This window comes from Zingiber officinale, chromosome 3B (assembly GCF_018446385.1).
Source record: "Zingiber officinale cultivar Zhangliang chromosome 3B, Zo_v1.1, whole genome shotgun sequence".
Taxonomy (NCBI): domain Eukaryota; kingdom Viridiplantae; phylum Streptophyta; class Magnoliopsida; order Zingiberales; family Zingiberaceae; genus Zingiber; species Zingiber officinale.
In genome coordinates this window covers 21,277,163-21,302,228 of record NC_055991.1, presented here as the reverse complement: position 1 = coordinate 21,302,228, position 25,066 = coordinate 21,277,163, and the positions used below count along the sequence as shown (strand labels likewise).

Below are 25,066 nucleotides of genomic sequence, written 5' to 3'. Positions count from 1 at the left end.
TTATACTGCCTCCCACATCTTTAATGGGTCACGTAGGATAAGGTACGACCAAGCCCGACAAGGATGGAGAAGGCAAGGAAATCGAACCGAAGAGATATAGGATGCATGTCGAGCATGGGAGACCGGGTTGGGGAGATTCGATGATCATATTCTAAGGGAGCCGGGTTGTGTTGAACTACAAGTCTACAAGAGTCGGAGATATTGATCTATGAAGCTCGGGTGATTGAGCTGTAAGAGTCAGATAATAAAGTCAAGGAAGTCAGACAATAAAGCTGAGGGAGTCGGTTGATCGAGCTATGAGAGTCAAGTAACAAAGTTGAGGAAGTCGGGTAACAGAGTTAGATGATTGAACTATGAAAGTCGGATAACAGAGTTGAGGGAGTCGAGTGTGTTGCCTTGATTAAGATTAACTTTCTCTTCCGTTCCTCTTATCGTACAACTCTACTTGACTTTAAACTAATAGCTTGACCCTAACACACGTTGAGACCTCCACCATCTGCCGCATCAGTTTGAGCTATTGAAACTCACTCCACATGACTCAACATTATTTAGGCTCCAATCACATCACACCCCCACACTACACTACCGCACTACCATCACCAACAAGATCTATTCGATGAAATGCCCCATCGGCATCCACGCGTGCAAATTGCACTCTGCCATGGAATTCACAGCAAGATCCCAACAACAACAGTCACCCAATGCTCTAAATAGATCGACCTATGCAAATTCAATCGACACAAGATTGGTTAGCCTAACCAATAGAAAAGTTTGTCCTCGGTTCGACCTGTTGAATTAGAAATGACTGCTTTTGCTTGTTGTCTACAACTTTAATATGAATTGTTGCTATTATAGTGATGCCTTATGCCCTCACTAAGCCAGTCATTGAAGAGATGGAAGAAACAAGAAAGAAAAGTATAAGATTGATTTAGATGCATCAGTTTGGGCAATCTTTCCCATAGAGAAACTGAGTAGCACTTGTGATCTTATCCGAGAGCTAAGTCGATGGACGCTGGGGAGATGGGGCTCCTGTTGACTGGTCGAAGAAAGGCGTAGATCTCCCGCTACCGTGGACCTGCAAGCACAATGCCGAGCCGAGGAGGGGTTCCCTGGCGATGGCCCTCCTACGCTCAAGTAAGATCTCCGATGGAAAGAAGTAGAGCAAAGAAGAAGCGAAAGCTGTAGCTACAGTAAAGAAGTGAGCATACATCCGTCGAAGTCTGGGGGTCCTTATATAGGGCTCCCCAGAGGTGCGTGCACACTCCCTAGGTGTACACGTTCCTCAAAGCATACCTAGAACGGACGTGTCAGAAAAGCGTGCCTAACGTCATAACTTAATAGCACGAGCATATCCTGACGTGACAGTGGAAGCTTCCACCGTACGATTCTCTGTCTGACCATGCCGTCGACCATACCACTTGTCGGTGATGCTAGTCCCTAAGAAGATATTGTCAGTTGTTTCCTTTGTCCTCCACCGGACAGAGCGGAGGGACCGCTCGGCTAGTGCCTTTTGGGCGACACCATGGCCGGGCCGAGCGGGAGGTCCGCTCGGCCAATCATCCTATTGTCCCCACTCCGTCTTGTCGAGCGAAGAAACCATATCTGCCAAGCCAAGGCTGCGCCCCCCGTTCGACCGAGCGAGGGGGTCGCTCGGCCCTCCTTCCTCCCTGCTAGAGTCATACTTGAGTCTTCTGAGCATCGGAAGCTAGGCATCAGGCCGAGCTATAATGCAGAATCAGACGCGCATGCTTGAGTCATGCTTGAGGCAGATCGTCTGCTCGGTCGGATACTCACGACGTTGATCGTTGACTTTGACCTCCTACGTGGCTCAGGACTTTCTACAGGACAGGGGCCCCATCTTACCACCGAATCACATGCCTCCCCCTTAAGTCTAGTCGAAGGAGGCCGAAAGTCCGACTGACTGGACAACTAGTCTAGTGCCCCACTGACCGATCGGCCATGATGTTGAAGAAGCTCTGATCGGCTCATCCGAAGGCGGTGACCGTCCTAGACAATGCTCTCTTACGCCGAACGGCGAGGCATAAGTCGGCGTCCCGGTCCGAGGGTGGTCCAAGCTGACATCATCTGAATCTCCTCGAAATTCATGCAAATCCTCACCATTAAGGCCGAGCACACGGCCACGATCGGTAATGGGGCTCAATAAATGCGCCCATGTAGGTGAATGCCACGTGGCAACGTCGCCATCACCACGCAACTGACGCGTCAGAGGTGAAGTGATGTGCGGTGGTTCAAATTCGACGGTTGGATGCGTGCGTCGATTTCTGTGACCCAGATCGCACAACCCCACTCGACCGAACCCAATCTTTATAAAGTCGCAACGCCGACTTCGCTGCTACCTCCTTCCTGCGCTCCAGTGACTTTGTCCGCACACCGTGCTCAGGCGATCCTGCTCCTTTGTTGCTCCGGCGACCCTTAGCGTCTCTCCTCAGCGGCGATTCCCCTTTCTGTAAGCTCCCTCCTATTCCTTCGCCCTCAATTCTCGCCCTTGAGCGTTTTTCGGCGTTACACCATTTTGCTCGGTGAACTTTCTCCTGTTGACCTTGCTCTCTGGTTTTTCCAGCGATCTCTTTAGCGAACCTTTGGCTTCTTTGTTTTTCGATCATAGCTAGTTCCTCCCAGTCGGTCGACCCTGCCCCTGGTCTATAGTATACCACCATGGAGACCAGGTTTGATGCGGGCGACGTGGCGAACCTTATCCACGCCTTCGACATTCCGTCTGACCACGAGATTATCCTGGTCGGACCGTCCGATCAGCCAAACAACCCGCAGACCGACACTATCTGTTTCTTCCGAGACTAGTTTGTGGCTAGTCTCCGATTTCCTATCCATCCGTTTATAACCGAAGTTTGTAATTATTTTCGAGTCCCACTCGCTCAGCTCGTCCCTAACTCTTTTCGTCTGTTGTGCGGCGTAGTAGTGCTGTTTCGATCGCACAACATCCCCCTAGGGCCTCAGATCTTCCATTACTTTTATTATCTCAAACAGTTCGAGCTGAGCACCTTCATTTTTCAATCTCGGATCGGCTTGGTCTTTTTCGATAAAATGCCTACTTCCAATAAGCATTAGAAGGATTATTTTTTCTTCTTGCGACTCCCCGAGCTGCCCTCCTTTCGAACCCAATGGCATACCACCTTGCCACCTCCACCCGAGCTGAAGAGGTATAAGACTTGGCAAGAGTACCTCCACGCGGCCAGCATGCTCGCCGACCTGAAATTTGATATCCACAAGTTGCTGCCAGAAGGTGTCATGTACATGATCAGGTTGAGCCCGATCCGAACGAGTCTCCCGAGCGGCATTAGTAAGAAATTTCCCTTTGCCTTTTTCTTTGTGTCTAACTGTTTTTCCTTTTTTCTTTTGCAGCTGACGTCATGATGAAATCGGTGGTGCTCGGCATGATGAAGCTTAAGGTTGTCGAGGTCGAGGCAGTTGCAGCTAAGGAGATGGCACGACTTGGCCTCGCGCCGGTCGACTGGCATGAGGGTGAGAACGAAGGAGCTCAGACTACTGGTGGGGGGTCCGTAGTTCGAACTACCCACACTAAAATGGCGGGGGAGACCGCACCTTCCGGTGTACAGCCAGCCGCTCGGACCTAGGGGTCCGAGTCTTCAGGTGACGAGCTTCCGTTGGTAGGTCGCAAACATCGCCGAACAAGCACGCCCACTCGTTCGGCCACTTTGGCAGTGCGCGTGTCTGAGCTGGCGGGCGTCCCCCCTCCAATAGCAACTGAAACAGTGGAAGTCATATCTTCTAATTGGACACCCTCCCAATGCGATCTGCCGTCCGACCCCATTGCAACTCAGCCGATCGGCGTCTTGCCCCCAGCTCGTCGAAAGATTTTGTGATATGGTATCCACTCTGCTCCGACGGACCAGTTCTCCGGCCCTTCGGCATCCGCTCAATCTATACCCCGAGCGGACGACGGTCAATAAAGGTAATTTTGCATCTCCCGACGGAGGAGTACCTGTCGAAGGCCGATCAACCCTTGGCTCTGGAACATCAGATACTCATTCGTGGGTCGCTCGCCAAGGTGTGGGAGGACGTTCGAGCACGCGCCGCGACCATGCCTCCCGGTCTGCTAGGTAACAGCTATATGCAGATGGCTATCGGAGTAAATTTCCTATTTATTCATGATTCACCTCCAATTAGGTATTGACATTCTTCCGTTCAGTTGAAGTATTGGGTGGAGAGCGTGGCGGTGAGCAACCGCCTGGCGCTTCTGGAGGAGGAGCTTAAGAAGCTCAAAATTTCTGGTGGAGCTCCCTCCCAAGGGCCCTCGTACACCGAGCAGCAGCCGGATCTGGCTAAAACCAAGAAGTTCCTGGAGGCCGAGCAGAAAAAATCCTCTGACCAGGCCATCCTGATGGGCCGGCTCGAGGAGAAGGTCAAATCTTACGACCATAAGATAGAGCTCGCCACCAATCGGAAGAATCGGGCGATTTCTGACCTAGAGCTGAAGAACGTAGAGGCCCGGGCCCTGGAGCAAAAAGTCAAGGAGCTAGAGGCTTTACTGACGGGCGAGCAGGATGGCCGATCAGTAGAGGTGACGACTTTAAGGGAGAAAATGAAGACCCTCTAGGATGCCCTCGAGGCCTCCCGTGCTGCCCTAAAGGAATATCAGGACGCCGAGCCGAGCCATTTTGCTGTCATGAAGCATAACTGTATAGTTCGTTGAAAAGGCGTGCAACCGGCTTGTCAGTGCGTTCGATCTGGCCATTACTGCGACGATCCCCTATCTGAAGGACAAGGGCCACCTCTTTGAAGCCATGACCCTCCCTGTACAAGATCGCGCTGGGCTCATCACCACTATCCCTGACGAGACCTTCGACTATTTGGAGTGAGGAGTTATTTTGTACAAGCTTGGGATGTATGCTTGTCGCTCGACGAATTTTGGCCTGTTAATGAAATGTTTTTGCAGTTTTCCTGTTTTATTCTTCTGCCAGTATTTGATCGTATATATCCGAACGGGTTACTTGGCTTTCGTTCACTGCTAAATTCGCTAGGGTCCTCTTGACCCTGTGGCCGCCGCTCGACCTTTGATTTTATACCGGCTCGTCTCCTCTTTGAAGGACCCGAGTTTAGAGTCGCCACTCCCTCTTGGGTTTATAGTTGCTGCTTGACTTTTGGGTTTAACGTTAACGCTCGACGGTCTTCAGGGCGGATATTTAAGGTCGTCGCTCGACCCTTGGGTTTATAGTCGCCGCTCGACTCTTGGGTTTATAGTCGCCGCTCGACTCTTGTGTTTAATGTCGTCGTTCGACGGTCTTCAGGGTGGATATTTAAGGTCGCCGCTCCACCCTTGGGTTTATAGTCGTCGCTCGACTCTTGGGTTTAATGTCGTCGCTCGACGGAATTCAGGGCGGATATTTAAGGTCGTCGCTCGACCCTTGGGTTTATAATCACCGCTCGACTCTTGGGTTTATAGTCGCCGCTCGACTCTTTGGTTTAACGTTGCCGCTCAACGGTCTTCAGGACGGATATTTAAGGTCGCCGCTTGACTCTTGGATTTATAGTGCCGCTCGACTCTCGGGTTTAACGTTGCCGCTCGACGGTCTTCAATGCAGGGTTTTATAGTCGCCGCTCAACTCTTGAGTTTAACGTCGCCGCTTGACGATCTTCAATGCGGGGTTTTATAGTCGGCGCTCAACTCTTGAGTTTAACGTTGCCACTCGACGGTCTTCCTTGAGGGGTTTTATAGTCGTCGCTCGACTCTTGGGTTTAACGTCGTCGCTCGACGGTATTCGATGAGGGGTTTTATAGTTGCCGCTTGACTCTTGGGTTTAACGTCGTCGCTCGACGGTCTTCAATGCGGGGCATGGCTGCTCGACATTAACTTTGTAAACTCATGCCTTTGATTTTAATCCTGCAATCGAAGGGCGCATAAAAACGGAGATTACATGACATTAATTGCATCAGTGCACCTTTCATCCAGCTCGGTACGACTAGAGATGATTCGCATTCCACGGACGCTCTAGTCACGCCCATCCTCATCCTCTAGGTAGTAGGCACCCGACCGTAGCTTTTCCACGACCTTGAAGGGTCCGGCCCAAGGAGCCTCCATCTTGGTGATGTCGCCAACCGGCTTCACCTTCTTCCACACGAAGTCGCCGACTTGAAAAGATCTGGGTATCACTCGCCGGTTGTAGTTCTGACGTGTTCTTTGCATATAGGCCATGAGTAGGACGGCGGCTTTGGCGCGTGCTTCATCCACCAAGTCCAGCTCCAGGAGCCTCCGATCGGCGTTGTCCTCGCTATAAAATTCTGTATCCGATCGGATTCAACTCCGACCTCAACTGGGACGACTGCCTCCCCTCCATACACTAAGTAGAAGGGGGTTGCTCCCGTTCCCTCCTTGGGTGTCGTGCGGATCGCCCATAGTATGCTTGGGAGCTCGTTAACCTAACTTCATCCGATGTGGTCGAGTCGAGCTTGCAAGATGTGAAGGATCTCGCGGTTGGCGACTTTAGCTTGCCCATTGCTTTGAGGGTACGCCACGGAAGTGAAGGCCTGCTGGATGTCGTACCCCTCACACCACTCCTTGAGATGCTGCCCGACGAACTACCTTCTGTTGTCTGAGATAAGCCGACGCGGGATGCCGAACCGACAGATGATATGCTGCCAAATGAATTTCTTGACCATCTGCTCGGTTATTTTTGCCAACGGCTCGGCATCGACCCACTTGGAGAAGTAGTCAACCGCCACAAGCAAGAACCTCCGTTGTCCGGTGGCCATGGGGAACATATGTCCATGCCCCACTAGTCGAACGGACAGGACACTGTAGACGCCTTCATCTCCTCCGTTGGTCGGTGCGAAAAGCTGTGGTACTTCTAGCAGGACAGACATGTAGCTACCATCCGAGCGGCGTCCTCCTGCAGGGTTGGCCAGAAATACCCTGTCAACAGAATTTTCCTCGCCAACGACTGGCCGCCTGGGTGTCCTCCACAGGAACCTTGGTGTACTTCTTACAGGATGTAGTCGGTGCCTTCCGGGCTGACACACTTGAGTAGAGGTCGGGAGAAAGCTTTCTTGTAAAGTTGATCCCCGATCAGCGTGAATCTACTTGCCCTTCTTCTCAGTAGGTGGGGTTCTTCCCGATTGGACGGTATAGCTTTCGATTGAAGGAACTCTATCAGCGTCATCCTCCAGTCGCTCGGGAACCTGAGTCCTTCCATTTGGTCGATGTGTGCCACCAAAGATACATGTTCAATCGGCTGCACTATTACGATTGGCGATATAGAGCTAGCCAGCTTGGCCAGCTCATCCACAGCTTGATTTTCCGCTCGAGGAATCTTCTGTATAACTACCTCCCGGAAGTTGGCTTTCAGCTTTTCGAAGGCCTCAACGTAGAGTTTGATCCTTGGGTTGCTCATCTCGAACGCTCCGGTAAGTTGCTGGTGTTGGAACCCCAAGGTTGTTTTGGTGTGATCAGCAAGTTAAGTTACGTTTTGTGTGTTTTTAACCTTGTGTCTAAGTGTGCAGGAACTTAGGAGCACAGGTACTCGAGCGGAAGACGTAGTTAGCGAGAAGGACGGCACGTGGTGCGTCCGAGGGACGAGGCGCTGCGGAAGAGTACGCCGGCGGACGAGAAGGAAGCGTGTGGTGGTTCCGAGGGATGAGAAGCCAAAGTGGAAGACTGCGCGAGGAGCAAGAGACGCAGCTAGCGAGAAGGTCGGCATGGGGTGCGACCGAGGGATGAAGACTACGGATGAGTATGCTGGCGGACGAGAAGGAAGCACGCGGCGATTCCGAGGGACGAGAAGCCGGAGCGGAAGCCTGCTCGAAAAGACCGGAAGTTGGGTTCGGGTGAGCCCTATTTCGGATGACAAAAATCACCCAAGCGAGCGGAATACTCGGTCTGAGGTGAACGGAGCCGGAGCAGAAGACCCGGGTCGAAAAAAGTCAACGGGGTTGACTTTGTCCACCGGGGCGCCCGGAGGGGCACCGGGGCGCCCGGACCCCTCCGGGGCGCCCGGAACCGCCCGAAACCCTTCTGGGCGCCCGGAGTTAACTTTTTCACAAGATCGAGTTTTGGCTCGATTTGAACGTTGGGGGATAAAGTTTATCCCCCCCAGGGCACCCGGAACCCTCAAGGCGCCCCGACCAAGGCTATAAATATAGCCTTGGTCCAGAAGCTTTTTCAACAATCAGAACTCAAGCAATTCTTTCAACACTTGTACTTCGTCTGTAGTTTAGCTTCTTTTTCTGCGTTTCATCATTGTACGAGACTTCTCCGCCTAAAGGAGTTTTTAGTGCAAGCATCTTCCTTTGATTAACAACCTCCCCGGTTGTAACCAAGTCAATCCCGGTGTGCCTCGTCTTTTTCTGATTTATTTTATGTTTAGCTAATTTATGCAAGTGTTAGTTTAAGAGTTCGAGAACAGTTTGTGTTTTTGTTTTGTCAGGCTATTTAACCCCCTTCTAGCCGACCGCTACGGTCCTTCAATTGGTATCAAAGCTGAGACGCTTCAGGAGGACTAACCACCAATTTAAGCAAAGATAATAGCCAGACCAAGCATCTACCCGCCGAAATTCGAAGGGGATTTCGCTACCCGAAAAAAGTGAATGCATGTATTCTTTACAACTGATTTTGAATTAATTTTAATAATGGAATTTGGCTTTGTAGCTCCAGAGGGCAAAGAAAAATATCAATGGACGGAAAAGGAACAGACCGACTACGTGGCGAACGACAAAGCAGAATACCATCTACTAAGCATTCTTCCGCCACAAGAAATCAACCGGATCGGGAACTATGACTCGGTAATGGAACTTTGGGAGAAGTTTCTTGAGCTACATGAAGGAACGTCTGAAACCAAGCTCGCTAGACGGGATCTACTTCGCAATCAGCTCACCAGCCTGCGACTTGGGGAAGACGAGACAGTTGCGCATCTGCACTCGAGAATCAAAGAGATCATCACCGGACTGTCGAATCTCGGAGAAAAGGTAAGTAACCGAGATTCGCTAAGGTACGCTTTAAATTCTTTTCCGAGAAATTCAAAATGGGCATCACTAGTAGATGCCTTTTACATTTCGAAAGATTTAGAAAAGATTACACTAGAAGAATTTTTCTCGACATTTGAAGTGCACGAATCAAGATGTGCAGCTACGAAGGAGCCCAAGAACAACGTCACCCTCAAAGCATCGAGAGACGAACCTGAGTCGGAATCTTCTCTTGACGACGAGGAAATGGTAATGATGGTAAGACAGTTTAAAAAGCTTTGTAAATCTAGAACTACTAACCATCCGCAGGGCAGAAAGAAAAGGACCATCCGCTGCTACCATTGCGATGAAGAAGGGCACGTCAAGGACGACTGCCCTAAGCTGAGGAACAAGGACAAGGATAAAAGTAAGAAGCCTACTCAAAAGCGCAAGGTCCTAAAGGCGACGTGGGACGATGCGTCGTCCGAATCGGAAGTCGAGGAGTTCTCCTGACTCGCATTAATGGTGAGTCATCAAGACGACGACTGCGATTCAATCTCTTCCGAGATGAGCATCGATGAAGGGGAAGCTACGTCGGAAGAAAGCAGCAGTTCAGGGGGAGACACAGACAACGAGATCGACAAGGTAAGTGAGGTACGATCTCTCTTCCCGATAAACTTTTTAAGTTTGTTAAATTGCTAACTAAAGACTGTTGTAAGTTAGAAAAAGAAATTAAGAATTAAAAAATAATATTAGCTAAATCTTGCCCTTTAGAAGAATTAGATAAAGTTAAATTAGAAAATGAGAAATTGAAATCAGAAAATGAAAATCTAAAAATTCAAGTAGATATCTTGAAAAATCGTGCATGACTATCTAATACAAATTTTAGAAAGTTTAATAATTTAAATTGGTATTATAGATATCACCAGGGATAAATTAGGAATATTTCAAGAAAATGTCCCTAAGAAATTTCTAGTTAATCCAGTAGGTCGGAACCTATATTGGGTTCATAAGTCTTGTTTAATTTAAATCTTTAATCGAATTTAGAGCTTTCAGCGAGAAAATTAGACATTAAAATTTCTTTATGAGGCTTTGTCTAAGGAAGTGGTTGTTGCTCCAATAACCAAGAAGGTCTAGTGCCTCGCCACGACCTGGAAGCCAAAATATTGAAATAAAATATTTAATTAACTTTCTGATAAAAGCATTAAGATTAAAATTTAATAATGCTTTGAAAAGTTTTTTAAACATTTTTTAATTTTTTTTAGTGTAAATTTTTTTCTAAAATTAGAAATTTCCGCTTAAAATATTTACTTAGAAAAAAGGTTAAAATTTTTTGCAAAATTTCTTAAGTAAGAATTTTTTTTTTTTGCGTAAAACTTTTACATAAAAGTAAAAGTTTTTCTGAAATTTCTGCTTAAAACCTTTACTTAGAATTTTTTTTTAAAACTTAGAATATTGTTGCTGAAAATTATTGCAAATTCTTTAACTTAAAATTTATTCAATTTAGAATTTTTTGTTAAGAAAGTTAGAAAAAAATTTTACCCTTAGATTTTTTTCGGAATCCCATTTTTTTGTGATCAAAGAGGGAGAAGAAAAAGAAAAAGTATAAGTATAGGGGGAGGTAGTCAATTTTCTATCTTTTTACACTTAATTACAAATTTAGTTAGTTTATTTTCATGTCTATTTTACCCTAGTTTAACTTAGGTTGCTTACATCAAAAAGGGGAAGATTGTTGGAAACCCAAGATTGTTTTGATGTGATCAACAAGTTAAGTTAGGTCCCGTGTGTTTTTAACCTTGTGTCTAAGTGTGCAGGAACTTAGGAGCACAGGTAGTAGAGCGGAAGACGTAGCTAGCGAGAAGGACGGCACGCGGTCCGTCCGAGGGACGAGGGGCTGCGGAAGAGTACGCCGGCGGACGAGAATGAAGCGTGCGGTGGTTTCGAGGGACGAGAAGCCGGAGCGGAAGACTGCTCGAGGAGCAAGAGACGCAGCTAGCGAGAAGGTCAGCACGGGGTGCGACCGAGGAACGAAGACTGCGGATGAGTACGCTGGCGGACGAGAAGGAAGCATGCGATGATTCTGAGGGACGAGAAGCCGGAACGGAAGCCTGCTCGAGAAGACCGGAAGTTGGGTTCGGGTGAGCCCTATTTCGGATGGTAGAGATCACCCAAGCGAGCGGAAGACTCGGTCTGAGGCGAACGGAGCCGGGGCAGAAGACCCGAGCTGAAAAAAGTCAACATGGTTGACTTTTTCAGCCAGGGCGCCCGGAGCTGTCCAGGATGCTCGGAACAGTCCGGGGCGCCCGAACCCCTCTAGGGCGCCCGGACCCCTCCAGGGCGCTCGGAACCCTTTCTGGTGCCCGGAGTTGACTTTTTTACAAGATCGAGTTTTGACTCGATCTAAACATTGGGGGATAAAATTTATCCCCCCAGGGCGCTCCAAACCCTCAGGGTGCCCCGACCAAGGCTATAAATATATCCTTGGTCCAGAAGCTTTTTCAACAATTAGAACTCAAGCAATTTTTTCAACATTTGTACATCGTCTATATTTTAGCTTCTTTTTGTGCGCTTCATCGTTGTACGAGGCTTTTCCGCCTGAAGGAGTTTTTAGTGCAAACATCTTCCTTAGATTAACAACCTCCCCGGTTGTAACCAAGTCAATCCCGGTGTGCCTCATCTTTTTCTGATTTATTTTCTGTTTAGCTAATTTATGCAAGTGCTAGTTTAAGAGTTAGAGAAGGGTTTTTGTTTTGTCAGGCTATTCAACCCCCCTTCTAGCCGGCCGCTACGGTCCTACAATTGGGCCGCTAATTGAGAGTCCGAATGGATGAGAACCTTGATTGCCCCGACATGCGGGGCGACCTGTAGGCCTGCAATGAGTGCTTCGTATTCGGTCTCGTTGTTGGTCGCCCGATACTCTAGCCGAACGGACAGATGCATCCGCTCTTCATGGGGAGAGATCAGTAGTATACCGATCCCACTTCCTTACCGAATGGGCGATCCATCCACGTAGATCCTCCAAGTGGCCTCTGGCTTAGGATTCTGCACTTCAGTGACTAAGTCTGCCAAGGACTGTGCTTTAATGGCTGTTCGGGGCTGATACTGGATGTCGAATTCGCTGAGCTCCGTCGTCCACTTGATCAGTCATCCGGATGCTTTAGGATTGAGAAGGACTTTCCCCAGAGGGTTGTTGGTCATCACGATGATTGTATGCGCGAGGAAGTATGGGTGGAGCCTCCGAGCGGCGAGTACTAATGCGAAAGCAAGCTTCTCGAGACCGGTGTAGTGAGATTCAGTATCTTTTAAAATATGACTCAGAAAATACACTGGTTGCTCTTCGTCATTCTACCGCACCAACGTCGAGCCGACAGTGTACTCGGTCGAGGATAGATAGATGCGGAGCGGCTCGCCGGCAGTCGGCTTGGCCAATACAGGTAGAGAATTCAGATATACTTTTAGCTCTTCAAAGGCTTGATCACATTCCTCATCCCACTGGAATTTAGTGGCTCAGCGAAGTATCCTAAAGAACAACAAACTCTGGTCAGCTGTCTTGGAGATGAATCTTGACAATGCAGTTATCTGCCCAGTAAGACGCTGGGCTTCCTTCAGATTTTTGGGCGGTGACATATCTGTTGGGGTTGCAAGGTTGCAAATATAGTCCCATACTGAAAACACATAGAAAAGATCATAAGTTTGTAAGAGAAAAGATATCTCCATTGGCATGAGGCCTTTTGGGGAGAGCCCAAGAGCAAAACCATGAGGGCTTAGGCCCAAAGTGGACAATATCATGCTATTGTGGAGATATCTAAATTCTTTTCGATCCTACAATTGGTATCAGAGCCGGGACTGCTAGAAGGTTTAACCGCCGACTGTGCACAAGAGCTATGGTTTGATTGAGCCATGTGGATACAATATTGACCTTGAACAAAGAAAGTGGGGGCTCCTATGTTCGGATCAAGAGGACCAGACACCAGGCAGGAAGTCCTAGTTGCGGCTAGGCAAGGAAGTCCTAGTAGGTCAGGTGGACCGAGGGGCAGGAAGACCTGGTGGGTCAATGATCGGACGTAGGAAGCCTATGATCCTTTGTTTGAGGAGGGGATTGTTGGGGTTACAAGGTTGCAAACATAGTTCCATATTGAAAACACATAGAAAAGATCATAGGTTTATAAGAAAAAAGATATCTCCATTGGCATGAGGCCTTTTGGGGAGAGCCCAAGAGCAAAACCATGAGGGTTTAGGCCCAAAGTGGACAATATCATGCTATTGTGGAGATATCTAAATTCTTTTCGATCCTACAATATCTTGTAGCGCCTTCACTTTACTCGGGTCCGCTTTGATGCCTCGCTCAGTAACTATGTATCCCAGGAAGCGCCCGCTCCTTGCGCCGAACAGACATTTCTGGGGATTAAGCTTGATTCCGTACGTTCGGATCGTCTGGCAGGTCTCTTTTATATCTGCACAGAGGTCGGTAGCTCGGAGAGATTTAATAAGTATATCATCAACGTATACCTCCATGTTCCATCCGATCTGCTTCCGGAACACCCTATTCATGAGCCGCTGGTAGGTAACTCCAACATTCTTCAATCCGAACGACATCTCGTTATAGCAGTAGGTGTCGTCCGCCGTGATGAAGCTAACCTTCTATTGGTCCGCTCGGGCGAGCGGCACTTGATGGTATCCTTGATATGCGTCCAGCATACATATCAGCTTGCACCCAACTGAGGAGTCCACCATCTGGTCGATCCTCGGCAGTGGGTAGAAATCTTTCGGGCAGGCCTTATTGAGGTCCCAATAGTCGATGCAGACTCTCTATTTGTTGCTGGGCTTCGAGACCAACACCACATTCATGAGCCAGCTCAGGAACTGAACTTCCCGAATGTGGGCGACTTCCAGGAGCTTCTCGACTTCAGCTCGGATGATCTGATTCTATTCGGCACTGAAGTCCCTCTTCCTCTGCTTCACCGTCCGTGCGTCCGGTCGGACGTGAAGCTCATGCTGCACGACACTTGGCGAAATGCCAGGTAGTTCATGCGTCGACCATGCAAAGACGTCCCGATTTTGTCGAAGGCATGCGATCAGCTCTTCCTTTTGGTCACTCTGCAAGTTAGATGCTATGAAGGTGGTTGCCTCCTATCCGTCGGGGTGTATATCCACTTCCTCTTTCTCTTCATAGATAAGAGTAGGAGGCTTCTCTGTGATGACACTTACCTCGAGCCGAGGTGTTTTTCGAGTGGACTTAGCCTCCGTCCTGACCGTCTCTATGTAGCAGCGTCAGGCATCTTTCTGATCCCCTTTGACTTCCTTGACCTGATCCTCCACGGGAAACTTGATCTTTTGGCAGTAAGTGGAGACCACTGCATGGAATTCGTTAAGGGTCGGTCGGCCCAGAATGACGTTGTAGGCGGATGGAGTGTCTACGACAATGAAGTTGGTGGTCCGTATTCTTCGGAGCGGCTCTTCTCCGAGTGATATGGCCAACCTTGTTTAGCCGAGCGGCTGGACCTCGTTGCTTGTGAATCCGTATAGTGGGGTCGTCATCGGTAGCAACTCGGCACGGTCAATCTGGAGCTGGTTAAACTCCTTTTTGAAGATAATATTGACCGAGCTTCCTGTATCAATAAATATGCAGTGAATAGTGTAATTGACAATTACCGCTCGGATGATGAGGGTGTCGTCGTGTGACACTTCGATTCCCTCGAGATCCATGGGGCCGAAGATGATCTCGGACCCGCTTGCCCTTTCTTGACTTCATCCCACCGCTTGGATCTCCAGTTGCCGAGCGTACGATTTTCGAGCTCGGTTGGAGTCTCCGTTGGTCGGTCCACCAACTATCATGTTGATCTCCCCCTGAGCGGCATTGGTCCTGTTCTCCTCCTTTCGAGCGGGCTGTCTGCCTTGCTCGCGGGAGGTGCGGGAATGGTCGCTATTCCTTGGTTGATGGCGATGTTGCCGCTCGGGTGATCGTCTAACCTCCTCTCGTCGTTCGGCACCCTGACGCCCATTCTACCGATCGGGAGAAGGAGATCGACGTCAGTAGCCTCTGGGGGTTGGTTGAGCTACCGTGATATATCTGCGACAATCACGGGTATTGTGGGTTGCTGACTGGTGAAAGGAACAAAACATTGGAGTCCATACTTTCCCTTGTGCTGCTCGGAAGCCACGTGCTGAACGGCGTGTGGCCTTGGTTCGTGGTGCGGCCGTGCTCCCTCGGCCCGCGGCCCCCTTGGTGGTTGATGACTCATCGGCGGCCTCCACTCGGTGTGCACCGATGGTTCTGATAGTGCTTCTTTTCTTCGGGCCACCTGAGCTTCCTCTACGTTGATATACTCGCTGACATTCTTCAATATATGGTCATAGTCGCGAGGCGGCTTTCTGATGAGCGAGCGGAAGAAGTCCCCGTCGACGAGCCCTTGGGTGAAGGCATGCATCATGGTTTCCGACGAGACCACGAGGATGTCCATGACTGCTTGGTTGAAGCGTTGAATGTAGGCCCACAGAGCCTCTCTTGGCCCTTGCTTCATAGAGAACAGACTGACGCTAGTCTTCTGATAGCGCATGCTGCTGGCGAAGTGGTGGAGGAAGGCCGTTCGGAAGTCCTTGAAGCTCTGAATCAACCTGTCTGACATTCTCTGAAACCAACGTTGTACCGAGCCGGATAATATAGTGAGGAAGACTCGACACTTGACTCCATCTGTGTATTGATGAAGAGTTGCGGCGTTGTCGAACTTACCCAGATGATCATCCGGGTCAGTTGTTCCATTATACTCTCCGATTGACAAGGGAGTGTAGTTTCTTGGCAAAGGATCTTGCAGAATCGCTTCGGCGAATTGGCGGTTGATCCGCTCGGGGGATGATTCAGCTCGGGGTCGCCCTTTCTCGCTTCCCACACGGGAGCTTCGTCTGATGAAGACCAGTCTCGATTGGCTTGCGCAATCTCAGACGGTGTCTGGAACAGAGCGCGATGAAATGGTATCGGAGCGGGCGACACTTCTACTTGAGTGCCAGTCGGTCCCTTGTTTTGACCCCAAATAGAGAGCTGCTCCGGTCGGTCTTCCTGCGCCGCTCGGCCTCCAAACGTCGATGTTGCTTGTTGCGCTAGCCTATCGACTAACGCCTTCTGTTGCTGTTCTACTATCTTGGTTGCTCTCGCCTGGATGAGCGCGTCGAGTTCTTCCTGAGAGAGCGTCACAGTGTGCTGACATCCAACTTCTTCCATCTCTTCAGCTCGGATTCAGGTGCGTTCTCACAGACGGCGCCAAATTTGATCCTGTCCGAGAGCTAAGTCCATGGACGCTGGGGAGATGACACTCCTGTTGACTGGTCAAAGAAAGGCATAGATCTCCCGCTGCCGTGGACCTGCAAGCACAATGCCGAGCGGAGGAGGGGTTCCCCGGCGATGGCTCTCCGACGCTTAAGTAAGATCTCCGGCGGAAAGAAGTAGAGCAAAAAAGAAGCGAAAGTTGTAGCTACAGTAAAGAAGTGAGCATATCTCCGTCGAAGTCTGGGGATCCTTATATAGGGCTCCCCAGAGGCGCATGCATGCTCCCCTAGGCGTGCACGCTCCTCAAAACATACCTGAAATGGACGTGTCAGAAAAGCGTGATTGACGCCATACCTTAATAGAACGAGCATATCCCTAACGTGACAATGGAAGCTTCCACCGTATGATTCTCTGTCTTACCATGCCGCCGACCATACCACCTGTCGGCGACACTGGTCCCTAAGAAGATATCGTCAGCTGCTTCCTTTGCCCTCCACCGGGTTGAGTGGAGGAACCACTTGGCTAGTGCCTTTTGGGCGACACCATGGCCAGGCCGAGCGAGAGGTCCGCTCGGCCAATCATCCCATTGTCCCGACTCCGTTTTGCCGAGCGAAGAAACCATATCTGCCAGGCCAAGGCTGCGTCCCCCGTTCGTCCGAGCGAGGGGGTCGCTCGACCCTCCTTCCTCCCTGTTAGAACCATGCTTGAGTCTTCTGAACGTCGGAAGTTTGGTATCAGACCGAGCTGTAATGCAGAATCAGACGCACATGCTTGAGCCATGCTTGAGGCAGACCATCCGCTCGGCCGGATACTCACAGCACACATCCGCTCGGCCGGATACTCATGGCGTTGATCGTTGACTTTGACCTCCCACATGGCTCAGGACTTTTTACAGGGCGGGGGCCCATCTTACCCCCGGATCAACTTGCAAACTACTTGATCATAATGACGACGTGCCAAATTTAACCTTTTTTCGATCGACAAACAACTTTGCACACAATAACCGTTAACTCGATCATGCGTAAGTTACCCCTTTCCGCAGAGTCACAAAGGACCTAGAATAAGCCATCAATTTGTAGAGGTTGCACCCGAAAAGTCGAAAACATCAGCTATTAGAGTCACTGGTTGAGAGGCTCTTGGATGCCGAGAAAACTAGCCCTGATCTCGACCTCGGGCGGTTAATGTTTGGGCATGTGTTAGACAGAAACAGAACTGAGCTTGCACGTAAGCCCTGCTTGACATTTCAGGGGAGATTTTATACCTATTTCAAGTGCAACAAACCCTTATTTAGACCATTTGCCACAAACAAATCGAACTATCGAAAACTTATAGTTCTCAAGATCCAAGCCTCCACAATTCTGACTGTCTGATGATGATTTGAATTTGGACAGGAAAAGTGTCACTGTTAATTTTATTTTTCAAAGTCAAGGATGCAATTAAAGAATGACTTGCTTGTGAAACTCACGAAATTAAAATTGCTCAAGAACATACACTTGTTCCACCCAATAATGATTTGTTCATTGTACACACAAACAGTAGGGAAAATGAACTCTACAACTACTGACACATGGTTTAATCACAGAGAAAGCTTCTCATCTTCACCAATTATCAAGTTCAAGCTTTATACAAGTATCTTACAGGTAGCGATAAATCTTTTGCACTATCTAAAAGCACCACTATTTGCGACGATTATACTGTTAAGAAAAGTCAATGGATGCTGAGTCAGCTCTGCCATATCAGCTGAGACAGGCCTACTAACCATGAAAAAGACTAAAATCTCAATCTGAGAAGTAACTTCATGGTAGTGCAATGAAGGTGAAAGATAAAAGTAAAGCCTCAAGGAGAGAAAATAGTCCATGTTAGACTCAAACAGATAATTACAAGATATACCTGTGTTTATTCAATAGCATTAGCTTTTGGAATGCACTCACAAATCTTCAAACGATTTGAAACACTCAAGCAAAAGCATGAATCATGCATGGATGAAACACATGTTTCAGGCAAAAGTTGATTAGGCTAAAACTAAAAGTAATATGTTTCTATGTCAATCTTTTTTGGAGAAGGAAAAAAATGCATCCATTTGTTCGCCTACTAGTACATCGATTGTAATACATTGCATGCATTGTTTGACATAGTTCCACACCTCATAGCCATATTTCTTGGCAAAATAGGCAACTTGACTTTACAACTAATTCCAAGCATGCTACAAGTTCTTGAATATTATAGCTCTAAGAATAACTGATTTGTATGCAAGCATTGAAGAAAAAGTTGTTCTCAAGGAACTTACTGTCCTGTTTCTATACACTGATAACAATAATTAGGATAGAGTATAGATCAATTTGCATAATAGCAAGATAACAAAAGGTGCTAAAACCTCTGCCTCTTTCTCGAACAATAAAAGCCTACTTTTCTATTTAAACCAAAATCAGTATTTAAGTTTCCCTTTGAAGTATGTCTTCTACATGACAAATGAATGAGTCGAAATTCAACTACAACCTTGTGTTCCCTTCCAACTCCTTTGCTTGTCAATTTCAACTTTTTCATTTCTTTGATTCTGCCATGTGGGGAAGTAGTATTACATCACCACCCTTTTTGCAAGTTCTAATCGCAGCCATTGATGCATTTCCCTCACTTCTATAAATTCAAACCTCGTCGGCCTCTCTCAGCACCATTTGTTCATTCAAATCTCTCTCCTGAATTCTTCCCCCGAGTTTCTGTTGGCATCCCCCATTTCGAACAATGGCCAACTCTGAGAATTCCATGGTCAGTAGTTCTTCAAGGCTATAATCCACCAAGAGCCAATAAAACTGAAGCATGGGATGTTTTATTAAACTCACTAAGTTGAATTGGGCACTGCAGGAGAAAGAGAGAGTAGAAGACGGCAACATGGTGACTAAAAGCTCTTCCTTTAGCACGGCGAGAAGTGGATACAAAGCTGATCAGTATGAGTACACACTTGATGGATCAGTGGACTTCAGAGGCAGGCCTGCAGCCAAGGGCAAGACCGGAGGCTGGGTGGCAGGATCACTTGTGCTAGGTAACTATTTTATCATCGAGTTACAAATTTCAGTCATTAAATCCTGAGGGAAAGGATCATATAAGTAACACAAACCAATCTGAATAAACTCTTCACTCCTAAAAGATATTGACAGAACGTAGGTGCACAGCTTCTTGATCTATAGTAACCACTCAGATGTGTCTATAATATAAACAGCCATCTAGATGGATTGATCATTCCCATGATTGAAAAGTTAATTCACATGGTGGATGCCAGTCCAGAAATGGCTGTTTAGTTGTGGATGGTCTAAAGGCCCTTTTTGCCTGAATATTTTGTCGACTTTACGGTAGACGCAAGTAATACTTTTCCAGTAGATTTAAGTCTAGTAGATCCTTTCTTGAATTCTTGGTCCTGGTAGTGAAATATATACTAACCTGGCAAACGTAGGAGCATCATATCTTTGGACTTTGGGGTCACTGTCATTGCCACCGTCTGCAACAGAGTCATTTGCCTGTAAAACTGAATAGGATTACATTCCTGAGTGAATATAAAAGTGCACTTTCTTCTTGTAAATTTGATAAGGAACAAAAAAGACAAAGTTGAGTGGTGCATATCTTTCATGAAATCTTATCATGGGCACAGGCCAAAAATCTTGAATTGATCATGAGGTTAGGTCAGGCTAGATTTCAGTGATCACGATGGAACCCTACCCACTCACAATTTCTTTTGCTGCAAGCATGATGTTTATGCAATTTGCTGACCATATCCATGCAATCTTGATTCAGTGAATCAGGGACTGGCTACCCTTGCGTTCTTTGGGGTCGGAGTCAACCTGGTATTGTTTCTAACAAGAGTTCTGCAGCAGAACAATGCAGAAGCAGCCAACAACGTTAGCAAATGGACAGGCACAGTCTACATCTTCTCCCTGGTAGGTGCCTTCCTCAGCGACTCTTACTGGGGAAGATACAAGACGTGTGCCATTTTCCAAGCCATGTTTGTAATAGTAAGTCACCCAAAAATCTAGGAATTATTTGCAATTATCTCATGGATTCTTTTTCTACAATGCAATGCAGCAGAGACTCACTGAATGATCTTTGGGCTTGCAGGGTTTGGTGCTGCTCTCTTTATCCACACACATGTTTCTTCTGAAACCCACAGGCTGTGGCGATGAGGACTTAAACTGTGCACCTCACTCGAACATCGAGCTGGGGTTCTTCTACCTCTCAGTCTACCTGGTTGCCCTAGGAAATGGAGGGTACCAGCCAAACATAGCCACCTTTGGAGCAGACCAGTTTGACGAGGAGGATTCTGTAGAGGCTCGCTCCAAGATTTCATTCTTCAGCTACTTCTACCTGGCACTTAACCTGGGCTCTCTCTTCTCCAACACATTCTTGGGTTACTTCGAGGACGAGGGCATGTGGGCGCTGGGCTTCTGGGCATCAGCTGGGTCTGCCATGACGGCCCTGATCCTCTTCCTCTGTGGCACGACTAGGTACAGGCACTTCAAGCCGATTGGCAACCCCTTCTTCAGGGTCTGCCAGGTCATTGTGGCTGCATCAAGGAAGTGGAGGGTCAGGCTGCCGTCAAGTGGAGAAGATCTCTACGAGGTGGAGGGAAAAAAGATCTTAGACTCAGATGCTAATGGAAGCAGAAAGATATTGCACACTGAAGGGTTCGAGTAAGCTTCTAAACTTCCACTTGAAGTAAAATTTTCAGTAACCCTCTCGATTGATCCAAACTTGGCGTTAATTTGCTGATGCAGGTTCTTGGACAGAGCAGCGGTCGTTGATCCAATGAATGACTTCATGGACAAAAAGAATGAATCGAGTGCCCACAATCCATGGCGCCTCTGCCCCGTCACACAAGTCGAAGAGTTCAAGTGCGTGCTTCGACTCCTCCCCATATGGCTGACCACCATCATCTACTCCGTCGTCTTCACGCAGATGGCTTCCCTCTTCGTCGAGCAAGGTGCAGCCATGAACAATGTCGTCGGCAGTTTCCACATTCCTCCCGCGAGCATGTCTGCCTTTGACATCGCCAGCGTCGCACTCTTCATATTCTTCTATCGCAGACTGCTCACCCCTTTGGTTTCGAGATGGATGAAGGATTCAAAAGGGCTCACGGAGCTGCAGAGGATGGGAGTCGGGCTCGTCATAGCAATTACGGCAATGATTTCAGCCGGAACAGTTGAAGTCTACCGCCTTAAGAATGTGTGCAGCAGCTGCACCGACGACAGTTCTCTGAGTATCCTATGGCAAATCCCTCAGTACATGCTGATAGGGGCCTCCGAGGTGTTCATGTACGTCGGCCAGTTGGAGTTCTTCAATGACCAGGCGCCGGACGGGCTGAAGAGCTTCGGCAGCGCACTCTGCATGACCTCGATATCGCTAGGGAACTACGTGAGCAGTCTCTTGGTGACCATAATCATGGAGATCACCGCGAAAGGCGATCGACCAGGGTGGATTCCGGTGAACCTGAACAGAGGGCACATGGACAGGTTTTACTTTCTCCTCGCGATCTTGACTGCTGCAGATCTTGTTGTGTTTGCAGCCTGTGCAAGATGGTACAAGAGCATCAAGTTAGAGGGAAGGTACGAGGATGAACAAGACAACTACGACGTCTAACTATGATTTAATCGGAAGCTTCGCGGCATTGATTCTTTGATTGATGCAAAGAAAAAGGCCAGAACATTTCTAGTTCGCTAGAAAGAGTTAAGGACGAGCTTCGAGCCCAGGTTTGGGCATGTTTCTGATACAGAATGTAAAGTGTAAACCCTCTATTTTCTTTATTATGGAAATAATAATAATAATGATATCGTTATGTAAATGCTAAGTCGTCTTCCCCTTGTTATCGGATGTTGAACAACCGTTGGATTTCTACGAAGAAATCCGGATGGACGGTCCTGATGGAATTTTGTTAAGGTTAATTAGAAATAAATTATTTTATCTGCGAGTCTGGGTCAACTCGGAGACGCGGTGGTTTCTTCCACAGTTGGCATCGCGAAGTCTTCTTCTACCCGGAGGAAATCCATCGGCAGCGCTTCTTCTTCTTCCCCTGGATCTCCTCTAGTGCCGTCGACGCTCCCGTTCTCTTCTGAATTCGATCGGCAAGGTCTCTCTTTTTCATCTCTCGTTAGATCCGTTCGGAATTCTAAGCTTTTCGGTCCAATCTCTTATCGATGCTTGATTTTGTATCTTGATTAGTGTTACTTTATGTGTGTTCTCAATCGAGTATGGATTTTGCATTCTGTCTCTCGATTTATTGGTTGGAATTTGATTCGTAGCGTTTTCAGCGCTTCGGTGGTATTTGGTCTTCTGATCTGCCTAGTGAAAAATGCAGTCTTTGAATTTGATCGCAGGTTTTGAAATCATTGGCGAACTCAATGGAGCCTTTTTTGATCTTTTTGAGGCTTTCGTGCTTCATCAACCTTGCTTTCTTGATCTCGCTTCTGAAACTGGCGCCGGTCGATGCGTTTTACCTGCCCGGGAGTTATATGCGTACGTACTCAAAAGAAGAAATGATATCTCCGAAAGTGAATTCGCTCACTTCTTTTGAGACAGAGATCCCTTTTACCTACTACAGTCTTCCCTACTGCCCACCGGAGGGAGGGATCAAGAAGAGCGCGGAGAATTTGGGCGAACTTCTTATGGGAGATCAGATCGATAACTCTCCCTACCAGTTCCATGTCAATGTCAACGAATCCTTTTACCTCTGCACGACAAAGCCACTCACTGCGGAGGAGGTGAAGCTCCTGAAGCAGAGGACGCACGAATTGTATCAGGTGAACATGATTCTCGACAACCTTCCTGTTAGGAGATTTATCGAACACAACGGCGTCACCTTTGCAACGACTGGGTTTCCGGTTGGTTTCACAATGACTGAAGATTACATCATCAATCACTTGAAGTTTAAGGTCCTTCTGCACGAGTATGAAGGCGTGAAGGTGATTGACACTGGTGATGAGGGCATGGCCGTGGTTACACAAACTGAAAAGAATACTCTGTCTGGATACGAGATTGTAGGATTTGAAGTTATTCCTTGCAGTGTGAAACATGACCTAGCTGCCATGTCGAAGCTTAAAATGTACGACAAAACTAAACCTATCGACTGCCCAGTAGAGCTCGATAAGTCTCAACCTATCAGGGAGAAGGAACAGATCTCATTCACCTATGAAGTTTCATTCGTGAAAAGTGATATCAGATGGCCTTCTAGGTGGGACGCATATCTTAAGATGGATGGCGCCAAAGTTCATTGGTATTCGATAATGAACTCTCTGGTGGTCATATTCTTTCTGGCCGGAATAGTCTTTGTAATCTTTCTGAGGACCGTGAGGAGGGACCTTACTAGATACGAAGAACTGGATCAAGAGTCTCAAGCTCAGATGAACGAAGAGTTGTCCGGCTGGAAACTAGTCGTCGGCGATGTCTTCAGGGAGCCAACTTCCCCGAAGCTGCTCTGCGTTATGGTTGGCGATGGAGTGCAAATCACAGGCATGACCGTGGTGACGATTGTGTTTGCTGCTCTGGGGTTCATGTCCCCTGCTTCACGAGGCATGCTGTTGACGGGGATGATCATGTTCTATCTATTCCTCGGAATTGCTTCTGGATACGTCGGAATCAGGCTATGGCGGACCATCAAAGGCGGGCCAGAAGGGTGGAGGTCCGTGTCGTGGTCAATCGCTTGCTTCTTCCCCGGGATCGCGTTTCTCGTTCTCACTGTCTTGAACTTCATGCTGTGGGGGAGCAACAGCACCGGCGCTCTCCCGTTCTCAACGTTTTTCCTTCTGCTGTCCTTGTGGTTCTTCATCTCGGTGCCGCTCACCCTTTTGGGCGGCTTCCTAGCCACTCGAGCCGAGCACATTCAGTTCCCCGTGCGAACGAATCAGATCGCGAGGGAAATTCCGGCGAGGAAGTTCCCTTCGTGGCTCCTCGTCCTCGGCGCCGGAACTCTACCCTTCGGCACGCTCTTCATCGAACTATTTTTCATACTCTCCAGCATATGGCTGGGAAGGTTCTACTATGTCTTCGGCTTCTTGCTCGTAGTTCTTGTCTTGTTGATCGTCGTCTGCGCTGAAGTTTCAGTCATCCTGACTTACATGAACCTGTGCGTCGAGGATTGGCAATGGTGGTGGAAAGCTTTTTTTGCTTCTGGATCAGTTGCCTTGTACGTGTTCTTGTACTCCATCAACTACCTGGTGTTTCAGCTTAGCAGTTTGAGCGGGTCTGTTTCAGCAATGCTCTACCTTGGCTACTCACTGATCATGGCGCTTGCGATCATGTTATCGACAGGGACGATTGGATTTCTGGTCTCGCTTTACTTTGTTCACTATCTTTTCTCGTCAGTGAAGATCGACTAGAGGTTTAGTCCCTTGATTTCAGATACGATATATTATCATAAGTTTAGTCACAATACTTGCTACTACTTCAAAGTTATAGCGAACGATCGGTCCCTAATTTCACTGTTGTCTTTTTTGTTCTTATATTACAGAAACTTATATAATTAACTAAGATGTTTAGTTTTTATTTTATTTTTTCTTGTTTGCTACTGGGTTGTTTATTTATATTCTTCTATTGCAATAGCAAAAGTGATTACGTTAATTCCACATGTCTCTCGTAGTTCGTCTCTATATTAAGTTATATGTAGAGAGATAAATATCTCTCGACCAACTGCTACATGGCTAAAGGGTGGGAGCACCCTGGGGATGTTTATTTATGATTCTTGGAAAAAAAAAAAAAAAAAAAAAAGGGATTAATCAGGCTAGTAACATTGAGCTTGGGGTGACCGGTTCGGCTCCACAGAAGTTTCCCACCGGTCACCAGGATAAATCGAGAAGCGCTCACAACGGGCAGCCCAGGAGTCCAACATCCTTTAGT

At 47.9% G+C, this 25,066-nt stretch overlaps 2 protein-coding genes and 1 long non-coding RNA gene across 4 annotated transcripts; 2 read left to right on the top strand and 1 right to left on the bottom strand.

Annotated features, from left to right (window-relative positions):
- Positions 1-18,314: 18,314 nt before the first annotated feature.
- LOC122056120 lies at positions 18,315-19,985 on the bottom strand. The gene is made up of 3 exons (XR_006133028.1): positions 19,628-19,985; positions 19,033-19,275; positions 18,315-18,944 (listed from the first exon to the last, which is right to left on the bottom strand). It is a non-coding gene; the product is annotated as an uncharacterized LOC122056120 (long non-coding RNA).
- Positions 18,855-21,999, top strand: LOC122056119 (protein NRT1/ PTR FAMILY 7.2-like). Its single transcript, XM_042617911.1, has 5 exons — positions 18,855-18,958; positions 19,055-19,232; positions 19,979-20,196; positions 20,300-20,871; positions 20,956-21,999. Exons 1-5 carry the CDS (start codon positions 18,935-18,937, stop codon positions 21,815-21,817), a joined length of 1,854 nt encoding a protein of 617 aa, XP_042473845.1. The 5' UTR covers positions 18,855-18,934; the 3' UTR covers positions 21,818-21,999.
- A 149-nt stretch (positions 22,000-22,148) lies between these two features.
- On the top strand, positions 22,149-24,720 carry LOC122056118 (transmembrane 9 superfamily member 12-like). Of its 2 annotated transcripts, none has more exons than XM_042617908.1 (2): positions 22,149-22,304; positions 22,552-24,720. In XM_042617908.1, the coding sequence occupies exon 2, from the start codon at positions 22,576-22,578 to the stop codon at positions 24,547-24,549; it is 1,974 nt and encodes a 657-aa protein (XP_042473842.1). In that variant the 5' UTR covers positions 22,149-22,304; positions 22,552-22,575; the 3' UTR covers positions 24,550-24,720. The 2 variants fall into 2 exon arrangements, with proteins under 2 accessions (XP_042473842.1, XP_042473843.1); XM_042617909.1 differs by having other exon boundaries at positions 22,533-24,720.
- Positions 24,721-25,066: the final 346 nt, after the last annotated feature.